Source organism: Medicago truncatula, chromosome 8, assembly GCF_003473485.1.
Source record: "Medicago truncatula cultivar Jemalong A17 chromosome 8, MtrunA17r5.0-ANR, whole genome shotgun sequence".
Taxonomy (NCBI): domain Eukaryota; kingdom Viridiplantae; phylum Streptophyta; class Magnoliopsida; order Fabales; family Fabaceae; genus Medicago; species Medicago truncatula.
The window spans coordinates 46,801,919-46,818,489 of record NC_053049.1 but is presented as its reverse complement, the minus strand read 5'-3'; the positions used below and the strand labels follow the sequence as shown (position 1 = coordinate 46,818,489).

Below are 16,571 nucleotides of genomic sequence, written 5' to 3'. Positions count from 1 at the left end.
ACATTCCTAACAAAAATTGATGGGTCAGTTGTTAAATTAATGTAAAACCGAATTTTTCAACATAAATTATGCATTATGTCATCGGCGAGCGCATCGTTCCTACGACCTCATCCTCTTTCCGGCACACTGCGAGCTCTTTCGCGTTCCATGCATACCGATACAAAACTTCAAATTGTACATCTGCAAGTTGCGACGGAAAGTTTCACAAAGTTTTTTTGAATTATGTTGTATTTTTCATAGTAAAAAGATGGTAAAATTACTCTTTTAGTCTCTTAACTTAATTTTAAGTAACAATTTGGTCCTTTATCTTTTTTTCATTTCAATTTGGTCTTTTTTGTCCATTTTCATATGAATTTTTAAGCTTAAAATTCATGATTTTATTTTCTTATGGTCTTTCAATCTTCAAATCTATGATCCTCGTCTATGTTTGCATAAGAATATTAGATTTGAAGCTTGAAAATGTATATAAAAATTGACAAAAATGACCAAATTGAAATGAAAAAAAAGATAAAGAACCAAACTGTTACCTGAAATTAAGTTAAGGGACTAAAAGTGTAATTTTGCCTAAAAAGATCTATTGAAACACGCTAAAAAGATTCAAAAAACATTGTTACAGAAGGAAAAAGCAATAACTATTGGCGTGTTAAGAGAAAGAAATAATACTTTTTTGGACCGAAGATGGTGTTTTATTGATTTCTTATGTTGCGAATTAGTTAATGTATATAAGCATACATAGATTCATATAGCCATTTTTATAATCAACCTTGCTCTATAACCTCTATGCGCATAACCAGCAGAAGGGTTATTTATGAGACTATGAGTAAACTCAAAGGTTCCGGCACAGTAATAAAGGTTGGAATTTCATTACTTACGGTGACTCTATATACTTCTATTTCATCCATTAACGCTGAAATCCTACGTGACAAATAATCTTTTGAGGAAGTGGTGATTTCCATCTCAGATCAAGAACTGAAATCAGTCTTATATTGTTCACTCATTTACAGTTACACAGGCAGTGGAAGTGATGTGTAACCACAAGAAGACCAACCAACAAACATTTTAAACACTAGCCTTGGAATGGGGAAAGCTTCCCCTTACCCTAAACATTTTGTTGTGGGTAACTAGTTATTTTGGACCATAAATGTGTAAGGTTCCGTCATATATAGTCCATGAATGTATCAAATTACAAACACATCCCAAGTGTCTCTTTTGTTAGTAATTTTATGGATAAAGTTGACTAACGGAAGACACATACGAGGACTAGGCAGTACAGATTCAAAAACCAAACTGACTAACCAAACATACATTTAAGTATGTAATTTTGATACATTCGAGGCCTACTGTGACAACACCTCACCCGTTTAAGAACCAAAGCAAATGCTTGCTTAATTTGTTAAAAGAAAATGAAGATAGTTCACTTCCAACAAAATCCTAATCTAAATTTGATCAGAGCTTATTATGAGGAAACATCAAAGACAAAAATGGTAATGGGATGTCATTTTATATGAAGATCATCAAAATTCTGTGATTGTATGTATATTGCTTACATATCCAAAAATAAAACATCTTTAAAGCCAAGCTTGCCCTCTACTTCATAACAAATAAAATAAGAACCAAATATATGGAAATGGAAGTACCTTTATTATGTACTTGAAGTTACAATGACTGATTCCGTTATAAACATTTCTTCCACATAGAGCAAACTATGATTCATCTCAGCAATAAAAAAATTTACCTACAAAAATTAACATAGTCCTTTCTATGCAGCAGGCAGAAGAACAGATTCTGCAAATGAGGTAGAGCCATTATTAGCTGCACCCTTTATCTTCAGAATAGATGTAATCAAATTATAAATCTCAACATTCTCAAATGAAGGTATCTTTCTCCCTCTTGCAAATTGAGGACCATGTCCAATAAAAATACTCCTCATGGAGAAAAATGAATTGTCATAACCATGTGAGCCGCCACATTCTTGATGCTTCGTTTTCTTCTTTTCAACCTTAAAACCTTCTCCAATTAAACCAATTATCGGTGGAATCCGATCACTTGATGCATAATGAAGCCTACTAGGTAAATCTTCTTTAAGATACATCCTCAAATTCTCTCCATTTACAACTTTCCCTGAACTTAATCCTTCATTCATCTTAGCAACAACATCAGACGGTACATTACCAGAAGACGGACGAATTGTAAGTACTGGAGTATGTGTAATGACCCAACTCTCTGGTATTTCAATCCAAGGAGCTAAATCATCAAGAAAAATCAATTTTTTATCACAAGTACCAACCATTCCATGATCACCTACCATAATAATAGTAACATCCTCAAAAACCCCTCTTTGTTCTAAACCACTAATCAACCTACCTATCATATTATCAATTCTAGAAACAGCTTTAGTAATCTCAGGATCATCAGATCCAACTTTATGACCTTGATGATCAGGGTCCTCAAAATAAAGTGTCATAAAATCAGGAATATCATCACTAGGCAAATCAAAATATTTCAAAACAAAATCAACCCTTTTCTCAAAAGGAACAGAATCATTATAATGTAAACAATACTTCAAAGGACAATCCCAAATACCTTTGTTTACCTCAGAACCAGGCCAAAAATATGTAGAAGCTTTCAATCCATTTTTCACCACAGTTTCCCATATGGGTTCACCTAACCACCATTTTGGATCATGGCTACCCATAAAAAATTGATCACCAGAAATAGGATCTAAAAAATGGTTATTGATTATACCATGATAAGCAGGGTAAAGACCAGTAGCAATAGAGTAATGATTTGGAAAAGTTAAGGATGGAAAAACAGGAATCAACCCTGTTTCAGCTTCTGTTCCATTTGAAATCAAACGAGTGATAGAAGGAGTAAAGGTTTTGAATTGATAACCAAATCGAAACCCATCTGAGGAAATCAAAAGTACAACAGGGCGTTTGAGTTTGGTGAGAGGACGAGCAAAACTGTTCAAAGGAGAAGAGTTATTGTTTTGGGTGGTTGTTTGTGATGAAGAGAGGAAGAGAAAGGCAAAGGAAAATGCAGCTGAGAGTGAAATGGAGGTGATGATGATGAGAGAGATGAAGAGGGTTTTGTTGAAAGAAGAAGAAGAAGAAGGGGTTGAAGAAGAAGATGAAGAATTTTCAGTGTTGAAAGAGAGAAGAGCCAGTGATGATGATGATGATGGTGAATCATGTTCTTGTTGATCTTGAGTTGGAATTTGTGTTGGTTTTGTTGAATTCAGTGACAAAGGATCTGAACCCATGTTAAGGAAAAACTAACTAGTTTCTTTTGTTGCTGTTTCTTGTTTTTACGAGGTTGTGATTTTGTTTGGATTTGGATCATGTCATGGGGTTTTGTTTTGTTTGGGAAAGGGAAAGGGAAAGGGAAAGAGAGAGAAGGTTGAGTGAAATTGAAGGATTTGAGTTGAGTTTGCTGTCCTGTCAGAGTGAATCTTCTTCGATGCTTATGGTTTGGTGGACTCTTTTGGAAGATGACGGAAGAACACAGCAAGAACCATGTTTGACTTTCATATTACTACTCTATGAGAAAACATATGGTACACTCTTTAACCGTTCTAAATTAAAAAATTATTCATTAAAAAGGTCAAATAAATTACTATTTGAGATCCTTAAAGATGGTTTTAGAGGCACTCGTTAACCTTTCTCTCAAACAAATTTATTTATTTTTTTCTTTTTTTCACCCAATTAGACATCGTCTTATTTTATTTTTGAAAACTCAATATCCAATCGAACAATAACTAATACAAAAGATTCAATTCCACCGCATATTTGCGAGAGCATCATTTGAAGGTCGAAATTCGTAATAAAAAAATTAAATATGGGACGTTGAAAGAAGCACACTGAAACCAACTTCATAAGACCAATATAATTGGATTCTCACCTTTTTTTTTTTTTTTTTTTAATAAAATAATAATCTGCAATATGGGGTCATGGATAAATTAATAAAGATTCAATGATTAAATTATGTCATCACATTAAAAGAACATTCCATTATCTCATCACAACATATTGTATATTTGAGGAGGTGGGAATATTGAACAAACTTTGAAGCAAAACAATTGTATAAATAGAGCACAGGAAAATAGACACAAATAAAATCTGATAACTTATAGAATTCCCTAACAAAGAAATTCTACATCTTAGGCCCTTGTTAATTTCTTGAAAATACCAACCAATACTCTAAGGCTTGTTTAAGACTTCCAGCCAGCAGAGCACCTTCCATTACAACACTGAGGAGTTCAATAATATAATCCACTTCACATGTGTTTCCATCGAACGTAGGACCTCCACTCTTCTTAAACTTGTTCAAACATTTTATGAATGTTTGACTGCACTCTTGGCTTAGGTAGTCATCTGCTTAACATCATCATCTATTTTGTAATTATTTTCATAATAATAATTTCATAACTTACCGCGTAATGAATAATGTAGAGAAAAGTTGAGAACTCACAGTTTTTGGCTTTCACACAAAGGTCATGATTCATGCAACAAGTATCAAGGTCATCACAAGGTGTCTCCCCAGGGCAACCACTATAATTAATCCCACAGTACTTTCCATAACTCAATAATGGAGGCACTATATATGTCAATCCAAAATTATAATACATATACTTTACTTAGTACATTTTTGTTCATCAACAACATAGATACATCATAAAAAAAATTAAACTTAATCCAATAAACTATATATAAAATTGCACCTGAACAGAAGTTTGACTCACATTTCCTGCTGCATGTTTCGTTCTGCAAATGAAATAGTTAGGCAAAAAGATTAAAAGAAGAATTAGAAATACATTGTTTTTTTAATAGTGTTGGAAATGAAATTGTAGATAGATATAGCATAAAGCAAGAGAAGAGGTGAACCATAGAGATGGTGACTCCTGTAGTTTGAACTCCAATATTGAGGGCAGAGACGGGAATGGATAAAAAGGTGCAATAAAAGAAGAGGAAAACAAGTACTGGAAGCATTTTTGTGGAAATTAATTTGAGAAGATAGTGTGAATGACTAATTTAATGCAGCTATGTTTAACCACATGAAACCCTCCACGTTATCTCTCCCTCATTATGAAAGGCCAAATGGTTGTATTGTTAGTGCTAAGTGGTGACTTGTACCGTAAGAAAGAGAAGAAAGTGATGCATAGTAAGGTGAAAACTGAGAGGATAAAGTTGAAAACTTTATTCGAAGGATAAGAAATGAATATCCATCTACACAGACAATGTTATTTATTATATCTACAACAAACTAAGGCAGAAACTTGCCACACAAGTTAACAAACTAACCAAACTCTAACTACTATGTTTGAATTGTACTTCAATATGTAGTTGATTGCTCTATAATATCTCATTAGAGCTTTTTATTACAAATCAAATGATATTTTGTTTCACTTACCCCTGAATATAAATTCTCTCAGATTATAATACTTCACTATTTATTTATGAAATTCAATGATTAATAAGAAACCAGATTTTAGAAAATTATTGTGAACTCGGGTACTGATCCCATAATTAAAGTGATTTGCTTGGCGGACTCCATAAAAAGTCAGCAATCGAACTTACTTACTATTACTAAGAAATAGAGTAGGCTGAACTCTAAAGAGCTGATACAAAGTGTGTCTTCAAATTTTAATGTGTTAGTCTAGGTTTTGCTTGAAAACAACTTATTTCCTTTTTTTTAGAAAAAAAAAAAGAAAAGAAAAGGAAATAAGTGGAATTAGTTTCCAAGCAAAACCTAAAGCTAACACATTGAAGACACACTTTGTATTATCTCTTCAGTCTACACTCACACGCGGGAAATCATTTATAAAAAATGAGATAATCAATTACATATTTTTAGTAACCTAATTTACACACCAAATTATCTTATATTTTTTAGAGAAATATTAATTATTTCATTTCATTTCAATTTCACTTCAAATGTGGTTTTACATTCCCTTCATCCTAAATTATAACACGCTTTTAGCTATTTTACATATATTAAGAAATGTAATTAGTTTGTAACAAAAAATGTAATTAATTTTGTATAAAAAAAATTATGAATGTTTTTTAGAGGGAGAAATTATCACGAGTTGTTTAGCAAAATTATCTTTATTTAATAGTATGGAAAAAAAATTAAAGAATTAAAAAAGTAGATTAATAAATTATTAAGGTTATAGTAGAAAAACTCACATTAATACTCCATTTGCATTTGAAAACAAATTATAATTTGGGATAACTTTTTCCCCACAACGACTTATGGATTGATCCAACACGGAAATTATATGTCACTTTTATATCATACCATTTAGTAATTTTTACTCATATTTTCCATCTTTTAATTTATCTTTTTCATATCATGAATGAAAGATAATTTCGTAAAAATACTCATAATTTAACTACATTTCTTAATATATGTGAAAGTGATGAATTAATATATAACATACCGAGGGAGTAACAATTTTTTTTTCTTCCACAACTTAACTCAAATTTCAAAATTTCAGATGTAACTTTAAACTCCGGCTCCTTATGTAAGTTTTAATGGTTATTTGTCATTTCGTTTATATATATAAAAAAAAATATGTTTTATTTTCAAAGTATAAGGATTGAGCTCATCAGACAACGAATTACAATAACCTTTGTGCTAATTAGCATCACAGAAATTTAACATCAGCCCAAGAGCCCTTGGTGACCGCTTTTATAATACATATTTTGATCTTCATTTCAATTTATTAAGTTTAGTAATTTCCATTTTAGTTATTATAATTTTTTTAAAAATTATTGGATATTTGAACCTGAGTTATGTTATTTTGACACAATTTTGACATCAAATTTCAAAAACAAATCAGATAGTTAATAAACTTCAATTACTTGGTTAATTATGTTAAGTAGATAGTTAATGAAGATAATGTGTCACAGCTCATTAAACATCAATTGAACTTGATTTATTGTGATCATGACTTAATCACAATTTCAAGTGTCGAAATATATATTAATCATCAAATTATGTTTAAATATACATGATTTTATGGTGTTAAAAATACACTTAAATTGCGGTTAATGACATTCTATTTTTTTTTAAATTCGATACCCGACCCAGGGATCGGCTAATTCAAAGAACTAATCCCACTATCCACTAGCGGGGGCTCTATTTAAGTAAGAGTAAAACTTTGTAATGGATTGTCCAACACAAGAATTGTTGGCACCTGGAAGACTCGAACCTGAGACCTAGAGTGGAGCACACTCCTAGGTCTCAAGTCTTCACCAACAGACCAACCTCAGGGGATCAATGGGTTGACACCTTTGTTATAATCATTAACTATATATTGAACTGCATTAACCATCTAATCTAATATGTTGTCGAATTTGATGCCAAAATTGTGTCAAAGTATCATTTTTCTAGCTCAAAGCCACAAAAAATAATGAAAAAAAAAATGCAGAAGATTTGATTGACTATAATGAGATTAACAGCTGCTATTGACAAGAAATGACAATAAAAATACTGCTCAAATTACACGTGCGCAATCACCAGAATCACATACTAAAACTGCAGTATCTCTGCTTATCTGACTAGCTAACTCGGGCTGGGCTTTGAGATATTCTCTCCTGACAAATGATGCAGCTTCAGTAGCAAGGTGCTCCTCCACAAGGGCAATACAGCATCCTCTAAACCCAGCACCACTGAAACGTGCTCCCAATACACCAGGAGCTCTCAATAGGATCTCATACAGTTGAATCAGTGGTTCAGAACCTTGTTAGACACATAAATTCATGATCGTCAGTATTCAATACTTACTCGTAGACATTCAAATTATCAAAGGTTAAAATGTATGCTAGTTTATGTCTCGTAAACATGAGGAAACTTTTAAAGCTCATAATAAAAAGAAACCAAATTAAACACTTCTCATCTGAAATTTGGTGTAGTTAAACATAATGAACTTCCAATGTAAAGCTTCCACCATGCGCATGCTACAAATGAGTTTCATAAATTCAAATGTTTGAATTATTTAAACTTAAACTAGACGAAATTGATACTGGGTGGAGATTTTTACTTTTTATCGGAGGGGGTTAATAAAGTCAATAAAAAAAATTATATCTGCTAACTCAAACGGGGCTGGTTAAGAGCAAAACATCAAGTCTGAAAGCTGTATAATAGTAATGCTATTGTGCACAACCATCAGTAAAGCTCCCTATCTTAATGACTTGCAGTGGTTGAAGAATTTCTAACAAGATGAATTAGACTTGTGAAGCAACTAAAATTTGTTCAACACGGATATAACACATCATCAGCTATACCAGTGACATCTGATCCCACCCTGGAATTTTGACCACTTTATGTGTCACTGTTACCCAACCAACATTTCACATTAAAAATGTCCAGCTGTTCAAATTAAAGCATGTGAAAAACGATTCATGATGTGTTTGCTTAAATAATTAAAATGTTCCTGAAAATTCATGTAAGAAACTTCATTTTGTCTTTTGTTTATGAATATACTCCTGAAAACCCCTCAATCTATTATTATTGAGATCGGGTAAAATCGAATTGGGAGAACCAAAATAGAAAATAAAACAGATTGCTTTCCTGAGAATCTGGACTTTAGTACAGAACAGAACATCAATTACCAGGGATTGGAAGAAATATTTAGGAAGCAAGAAAGAGAAAGAAAGATTAGAACAAAATATAGAACAGTAGAAAAGGAAAAAACAGAAATAATGTGCTGCAAAGCGGTAAAGGGAACAATACAAGTTTAAATCCAAACTTCTTTTCCATATAATTTTAATGGCTTCTAGATGCATTTTAATTTTTGCAGAACTTTTCAGGATTCAATACTTCTAGAAAGAAATGCAACTAGATATTGGAAAGTTGAAATCTATATAACAAAATGTTTTCCCACCCATATAGGTTTCATGCATTCAACTCATTTTCATCACAGAGGGACAAGAAGATGGAATTTCAGAATATATCAATTTAGAACTTTGGGGGTTAAAACTCATACCACATTCATAATTTTGAATGGAACTTCGACCAGAAGCAGCGATGAGAATTCCAAAATCTTCTAAACTTCCCGTTTCCCAAGCCTCAACTCCTGGATTAAACATTTACATTAACTACATTAAATCACATAAGCGGATATAATATAAACTCACCTATGATGCTGAGATTTACTGAAGCAATAAGAGAGATTTTACCTTTCATAACACGCATATTCTCTGAGAAATAATGCTCTGCTCTTTTGGCCAGATCAGGTTCTAATTTGCACTGCACAAACAAAATGCAGGACTACTTGATTATGCTAAATTCATAAATGGAATTCAGTTAGACATATAACACAGATGAAGAAAGCATTAAACAATAACAAATGCCTAGAACAAGTAATACATAACACATTAAATTAACTAACATGGAAAGAAACTATAGTGGATATAGCAGAATCAATTTACGCAAATGTCAATGTAACAAGTTTCGGCATTTGAACGTTCAAATTGGCAATATTGGATACCACAAGTGCCGTTAAGCTTTGGCATATGGAATCCCCCATTTCTACCTTGGAGAGTATCAACATGAATGCATGAGAGCTTGCTGAAAAGCTGGATGCAAATATTCAAACATATACTACTTCCCATGTGAGTTTTTCATTATGCTGTTTGTGCTCTAAGGGAACTCCAGTATAGTGTGAATTGCAAATAGCAAATCATCACATTTTTTTACAGATCCGACGAGAACTACATAAAGCAGAAATAAATTCAATCATAATACACCCTTTGATTTCACTATCAGAAAGAAAACCATATATGCTCTTCATCAGCCCTCAAAAAAAAAAAATCTCAATTTCACTCAGTCTCCATTGTGAGGAGCTTCAGGAACCGAGTAATTATTATTATTTATAAGGAAAATGGTTTACATGTCAATAGTTCAGAATACCAAAAGAGCTCTTTTTTTATTAAAATGATATGTGCCAAATACCAAACCAATTTGTTTAACCTGTTTATGCATCTCAGTTTCCAACGTCAGAGAAGGTTTTCCAGAACTTACACAAGCCATGATTGATGAATTTTGATATCATAGTGCAAGTGAATTGTTTTCCCTACTTTTCCAAACTTGCACAATAAAATTGTTTCCTTATAAAAAAAAAAAAGTACTTACTTATTCAGCTATAACTATAAGTTCATATCCATTCAATTAAGCTTGTACAAAATTAACATCAGTTAAGACATCAATTGCACATTATGTCATACATATTAACTATGATTGGGTAAATTCTTATGCGACTGAATCCAGCATGTAAATGTTTTGTACCTTGTGAGCCTCATAAACTTCTGGTGCAACTGCTTGGTAGAAAATGCAAAAAATAACTTAGACTAGTTAGCAGTTTGACAAAAGATAGTTCAAAAGCTATGATGGTCTCATAAACAAAAAAATAGATAGTTCAAAAGTGAGGAGTCAAAAATACTGACCATTTGATAGGATGTGCTCCGCTTCATGATCTCCAGATGCTCTGCAGAGTGAATTAAAAATAACATAAAACTCCTGGAACTATCGCACAAAGTTCCCTTGAAAAAAATTAAAGGTGCTAGGGTGCATGTGCTTCTGGTGTTTTTCGTTGACGAACGTGGAAGTCTAAAATTGAAAGTGTTTTGACAGTTTTCACAATCTGAATTTTGGTTCTGACAATAGTTTTTAGGATTTTAATCTTAATTAAAACCACTACTCTTTTAAAAGCAAATTGTGACCTTCGGGACTTAAAGGGTAATGTTGACAGATTTTGATGGTAAGTTGGTAACTGCTCTTAAGAGCTTAAAATTCAGAAATGCCCAACATTTTGCATGGAATATATGTAAAGCAAACACAAGTCATTGCGAACACATGAATGAAAACAGTATATATTGCGAGAGAAGAAAAAAATAGAAAAACTCACTCAAGAAGAATTTGTGCAGCCTCTTTACACTCTGCAACTCGCCTATTATATCCAGGGTTGGTAGTCAAAGCTTGCTTCAAACCAGAAAGAGCCAGCAACATTTTGGCTGCTTTCGGTTGTTCACTCTTTTTGTAATCTTGCACCGTTGGCCGGTGAATAAGCTTATATTCTTTCGTCTGCATATGCTAAACAAAGACACGATCAGAGGAGTGACAGTGTTTTGTAGTTATACATGAAAACGGTTTATACATCAGATATTCCAATATAAAGAAAGAGATCCGACCAAGGAACCTAAATATATAAGAACTAAGAAAAGTAGAAGAATCAAGCCCATAATGCAGACTATATTAGCTATGAAATATGAATATCAGACTTATTTTAAGGAAGTCAGGAGCTAGACAATGTTATGAGTAGGACATTAAATAGTGGTTTTTTGTTTTTAATTGGATTATTTTGCTTAAAAAATACCATGTGAAGAGCTATAAATGAAAATAATAAAAATAATACTGACAATTTATTAGTTATTTATACCGTAATGGATATCTAACCCATCCTTGTCCCAAGTGCAAACAAAATACTTTTGAATTTTCATGGTATATTAATATATTAATTAACCACTCATTAAAAAGAATATAAAAAAACAGCCGTGAGCATAAGATTGTGAAACAATCTTTACATTTTGATTTAAAAACTACGCTACCACTACAAGTTTGGAGCAGAAATTTAAGTTTTACGTGTGATAAACAGTTTTGCTATCCCTGGCATTTGGAAAATTAACTGCTCTCCCAGAAAATTAGACTTTGGAATTGAAAAACAGAGATGAATATATCAAAACATTTTCCCTGGGGATTCAGATGAGTAATATCAGGTGCAAATCTAGTTTAAAATGACCTCTCCATCCAAATTCTTCTCAAACACCTGTTCCCTCAGTACAGCCTCCTCTATAAAGGTCAAAAAGATACATGCATAATAGAAAATGATAGAAACAATAGGTAGTTTGGGAAAAAAAGGGGTGCATGAACAATATGATGCCAGACATCAAATCTGATTATGCAACTGATGGGTATCTGCTTAAAAAAATAAAGTATGATTAGAACTTGCAACGAAAGCACGCGAATACAGATATTACCTTGCAATTCATGCACATCAAACAACCATGCCTCGAAAGTAATATAGCTGATTGGTCCATTATGCCATTTTTCAGACCCAAATATTCATTCTCAATCAACCTATAATGAGAAATGTAATACTTAAGAGGGTTGATATTACAAGGCAATTAAAAAATAACTCTGGATCTTATTTGTAACCACGGTGACTGAAATGATGGAGACAGCATTAATTTCGAGATTTGATGGCATTCAACTGTAAGAAGCAGAGGTCTGTAAATAATATTACCCTTTTTTTAACAGACAAATATCAAGGTAGTTAAGGGCAAAAGGCATGTGAGGGTTTCCAATGCCTTGAGCTGAAAGCCACCAAAGCCGTACTAAAGAAGAGACATAAACACTGACTTAAAGAAGGCATTCAGATTACTTGATTTATTCGATTAGTTTTACAAAGCCATAAGTTGCTTGCCACCAGAGTCCAACAAATAACATATCCTTTTTATCATTCTGAGTATTTAGCAAGTTAGATTACTGGTCATTTAATATTTAACTCTTATCCAGAAAGATGCTTCTAAATGCCAAAATGTGGTGTCCCCTTCTAATGCCTCACTTTGATCCCTTTGGCTTGCCTTTTCATGCCTTTGACTATATCGATTCATACATGTGCTAATGTACCCATGGTTAAAGAAGAATAAATAGTGATGTCTCCAAAGATTAGATAAACTTACCTATCATATTCAATATTTTCAGTAGGAGATATTACTAAATCATTTGCATGCTCCAAAGCCAAGAGGTAAGCTACTCCAACCTGTGAAAAATTGAAAGTTGTAGTCCCCATCATAAAATCAGAAAACATGAGAAAATAGGAAGGGAGAAATTCTACTTACTGCGGCAGAAGAACTTAATCCCGAACTGTCCAGACCATCAGAACCACGTATGTATCCAATGATACCCTGTAAACATTGTGACAAGTAGGGATAGGTATACATTTCAAAACTACGGAAATCACTTGCATGCAATGATTTTCGTTCAAAGAAAACCAGAAATAAATTACAACTAGTTTCTCATTTTCTGGTCACAAGGTTTGAGAAAAGATATTTAGACTTACACCTGCACCTGTCAAGTTGTTCTCAAGAACAACCAGTGCTATGTAGGATCAAGCTGACAGATAAGTTCCAAGTTTATTTTAAAGTACCATATCAAATGCCATTGTTAGTAACCTTATTTGAAGAACAAAAACTTTAATATAATTAAAAAGATGTAAAAAAAAATGTGCTGAAAAGTGTTTCATAACAAGACCCTTAAAAAAGGATCTAATGAGTTGCAGAACATGACTACATGTTCAACACTTAAAATATGAAGGCCCGTTGAAAAAACACCCCATGAAAATACCACAAACAGTATTGCTTCCATAAAGCCGTGAACAGAAAGCAACTTAGAAACAAAATACAGCCATTACATAAAACTTCCTTTACCCTCACTTAATCAATGCTCAGCATTTACAAATTTTCTCCATGGTTCTTCTGATACACTTATGCTGATTTCTGGGTGTCTTTTTTAGTGCATTTTCTTATGCATGATTGCATGAAAAAATAAACCAGCCTCTTGAACCAAGTGCTTTCTGATTGCTGCAAATCTTGGTAATTGTTTGGTTATTTCACGCTATTTTTACTTAAGTATATTTCAGTTGCACCAACTTTTTAGTATGTTGGAATATTCATGTGTCATCATTCACAAAATAAAAACATAATGTCAAATAAAACCACATTTGAACATACTGTAATAGAAAAGTACAGATTAAACTATCATCGAAAGCTGCTACCTAGGTGATAGACAGAAAGGTGAATCATTGTGGTATTATCTCTTACCTTTGAAATATTGTGTCCCCTATTCTGTAGTGCATATACAGCTCCTCTAGCATAACGCCCCCAGTTACATTGTTCCTGTGGCTCGGAAGAATTCTCTGCCATGTTATCATTTTTTATCTTAGTAGTTTGCACTGGCTGCTGAATATCATCAACTCTATCAAACACCAAACACTTCACTCAACATTGGGCAAATTATATAGATAGTGTTATTTAGGAAGTCCAAAATGACAAAATTATGCAATGAAAAAGGAAATAGCCCGTTATCAGAATGGTAGTTGAAATGACAACAAGCTAGTAGCTAGATTGGCAGTTAGGTACTTTCATTCACCCAAGATAATATTGATAAATGTTAACAGCATTTTATTATTGGATGAAAATGATGAGTATCCCGCTGAATAAGGAGTGGGTTGTGCAAAATAAGAATTGGCATCCACATGGATTCATGGTAAACCATAAATTTCACCCAATAAAAGTTTGTTGTTATATTTCTCACATGATCTTATGAGCAATGAAGAGAACTTTTGAAATTTTAAAATAAACATTAGGAAACAGTAAGCCTGATGGTCACTAACCACATACCTGAACTTCACTTCTCCTTGAAACTGTCCCGAACGAATTACAAACTACAGAAAAGAAAGAAAAAAAGTCCCACAGGTTACTCATCAAACAACCAAAGGCGATGTTAAGTAAGTACATGTGTGTGTGAGATATATATATATATAGAGAGAGAGAGAGAGAGCAGTCTAATAGCACTGGTACTGTTTAGTTATATGCCTAGCTTCTAATTGAAAGAAACAAAAGCAATTTCCAGATATTTTCTCGTGTTTTTCGAGATCGATATTTTAGAACAAGATCGAATTTCACCTCATCACTTCCAGAAGGAGTGAACCCCAGAAGTATTCCCTTATTGATTGTCATAGCTAAAACAGTCCCACCCTACAAGACACCAAAGTGCAAGGTAACTCGTTCAAATTTCAGTTAAAAAATTCGAGAATATATTAGCTAATCATTGAACAGGAGAAATTAATCTTCCAAGTCCCAGTGCTTCTAATACCTAATATTGCTTAATCAAACAAAAGTTTCCCTATAAAACATGCCCAAAGTCAATCATCAAGTTTAGTTAGCAATAACAAAACAGAGATATGTATATATAAAAGTACCTGATGATCAATATGTGCCCCCAAAGGACAAATACGATAGGGTGATACGACAACTCGAACATCCTCTTTCTTCACCTTTGCCATTTGAGAAACTTTCTCTCTCATTTCATTTAGCTGCAGATTACAAATTTACATACACACACTAATCACATTTGCCATTTCATTATAGCTTCTAATTCAGGTTCTCTCCATATTTTTCAGAGATCTAGCAAATCTCAAGAACGAGAACAAGTATTGAAGTTGGCGAAATGCCACAAACCAATTAAAATGAATAACCCTACAAACTTAGCATTTCTACCATGACAAATTAATCTGTGGACTCTAGAGCAAAGGCGATCCGATCCGTATGAAAATGCAACTCCTACGTTCTAATTATTTCCGGAAATGCAAGAAAATTTTGTTCACGTCTCAGTTTCCAAATAAATAATTGCAAGATCTATGTATGTATTGAATCATATTAACAAACAGCTTTAGAGCATAGAAAACAGCAATGCGGTGAATGAAATAAAATAAAATAAAATCAAAGACGCGATGCAGCGGAATGAATAACGTACCTCTGTATCAGAAGGCCAACACGACCCAGCCATCTTCTTCTTCTTCTTCTTCTTCGATCGGAAAATTCAACAAACAAAGCGAAGCATACAATACAAGTGATTAATGTGAATAAGATTACATTACATAAAATAGCAGTTGGTAAATGGTTGGTGAAGCGCCAAAATCGGTTTCAATTGCAAGGTAAGGTATCCAATGATTCGCGCTTCTTTGTTACATTAGAGTATGATTGATTATGATAAGATATGATATGCATGTCATTGCCACCAAACACTCACCATTTTATGTTGTCGGTGACCGATACGGACAATTTATGTTGGTGTCATTTTATTTATTTTTTATCATAAAAATTATCAACCTTTATTTTTTGTTTCTATATAAAGCAATATTCAATATTTAGTTCCATATAATCTTTGTCAAAAGACTTTCTCCCATATTAACTTTCTGCATGTGACCAAGTGTCATTGAATTTATAGCCAACGGAAGTGTATGTGACAGGTGTCGTCTGAATTTTTTAATAATAATAATGTAGCAATTTCATTAGCTAAGGAAGAAAATAAACTTAGAAATTTTACATTGAAGTCCTTAAAAATTTAAAGAAAAAACATTTACATTAGATTCTTTAACATGTGTCCGTAAGACCTTGGTTAGGAGAAAAGTGTCTGCATTTAATGTATGATACCTCTTGAGACCGAAAAACTAAGAGTATATGAGTGAAGCTCCTGCTAAGCTAGGAAAGACCCTATTAACTTGGAGCCTTTATACATGGACCACCTTAAGTGAAAATGAAGAGGATCTTAACTCCCTTAGGTGGCATACACACTTTGACACCCACACACAATTGTGACACGTGGCAAAAACATTAAAAGAAGATATGAGAGAGGTGATGGTATGATGTGAAATTACTACAATACCCCTACAACATGGAGATGTACATGAAGGGTGTCTATTTATTTTTTCCCTTGACCATTAACTT

At 33.0% G+C, this 16,571-nt stretch overlaps 3 protein-coding genes across 6 annotated transcripts; all 3 read right to left on the bottom strand.

Annotated features, from left to right (window-relative positions):
• Positions 1-77: 77 nt before the first annotated feature.
• Positions 78-3,535, bottom strand: LOC11436512 (venom phosphodiesterase 2). 3 transcript variants are annotated; one of them, XR_005643616.1, is made up of 2 exons: positions 1,638-3,535; positions 78-187 (listed from the first exon to the last, which is right to left on the bottom strand). XR_005643616.1 is itself a non-coding variant. In XM_003630582.4 (1 exon), exon 1 carries the CDS (start codon positions 3,260-3,262, stop codon positions 1,760-1,762), a length of 1,503 nt encoding a protein of 500 aa, XP_003630630.1. In that variant the 5' UTR covers positions 3,263-3,535; the 3' UTR covers positions 1,470-1,759. The 3 variants fall into 3 exon arrangements, 1 of the variants encoding a protein (XP_003630630.1); XR_003008068.2 differs by having other exon boundaries at positions 83-180; XM_003630582.4 differs by lacking the exon at positions 78-187 and having other exon boundaries at positions 1,470-3,535.
• A 451-nt stretch (positions 3,536-3,986) lies between these two features.
• Positions 3,987-5,065, bottom strand: LOC11442179 (phospholipase A2-alpha). The gene is made up of 4 exons (XM_003630581.4): positions 4,884-5,065; positions 4,721-4,763; positions 4,471-4,596; positions 3,987-4,373 (listed from the first exon to the last, which is right to left on the bottom strand). The coding sequence occupies exons 1-4, from the start codon at positions 4,986-4,988 to the stop codon at positions 4,171-4,173; spliced, it is 477 nt and encodes a 158-aa protein (XP_003630629.1). The 5' UTR covers positions 4,989-5,065; the 3' UTR covers positions 3,987-4,170.
• A 2,263-nt stretch (positions 5,066-7,328) lies between these two features.
• On the bottom strand, positions 7,329-15,886 carry LOC11442178 (galacturonokinase). Of its 2 annotated transcripts, none has more exons than XM_024773732.2 (14): positions 15,598-15,886; positions 15,044-15,157; positions 14,748-14,819; positions 14,463-14,506; positions 13,884-14,037; positions 12,903-12,968; positions 12,744-12,823; positions 12,039-12,138; positions 10,910-11,094; positions 10,449-10,489; positions 10,291-10,319; positions 9,183-9,252; positions 8,990-9,079; positions 7,329-7,743 (listed from the first exon to the last, which is right to left on the bottom strand). In XM_024773732.2, exons 1-14 carry the CDS (start codon positions 15,628-15,630, stop codon positions 7,499-7,501), a joined length of 1,323 nt encoding a protein of 440 aa, XP_024629500.1. In that variant the 5' UTR covers positions 15,631-15,886; the 3' UTR covers positions 7,329-7,498. The 2 variants fall into 2 exon arrangements, with proteins under 2 accessions (XP_024629500.1, XP_003630627.1); XM_003630579.4 differs by having other exon boundaries at positions 10,910-11,085; positions 15,598-15,884.
• Positions 15,887-16,571: the final 685 nt, after the last annotated feature.

Coding starts and splice junctions, on each gene's coding strand:
- LOC11436512 (XM_003630582.4), bottom strand. CDS start 3,262: ATGGGTTCAGATCCTTTGTCACTGAATTCAACAAAACCAACACAAATT.
- LOC11442179 (XM_003630581.4), bottom strand. CDS start 4,988: ATGCTTCCAGTACTTGTTTTCCTCTTCTTTTATTGCACCTTTTTATCC. Junction 4,597..4,720: donor TGAGTCAAACTTCTGTTCAG/GTGCAATTTTAT, acceptor TGACATATATAG/TGCCTCCATTATTGAGTTAT. Junction 4,374..4,470: donor TTGTGTGAAAGCCAAAAACT/GTGAGTTCTCAA, acceptor GATGTTAAGCAG/ATGACTACCTAAGCCAAGAG.
- LOC11442178 (XM_024773732.2), bottom strand. CDS start 15,630: ATGGCTGGGTCGTGTTGGCCTTCTGATACAGAG. Junction 12,139..12,743: donor GAAAATATTGAATATGATAG/GTAAGTTTATCT, acceptor TTCTCATTATAG/GTTGATTGAGAATGAATATT. Junction 11,095..12,038: donor TGATGTGCATGAATTGCAAG/GTAATATCTGTA, acceptor GTCTTTGTTTAG/CATATGCAGACGAAAGAATA.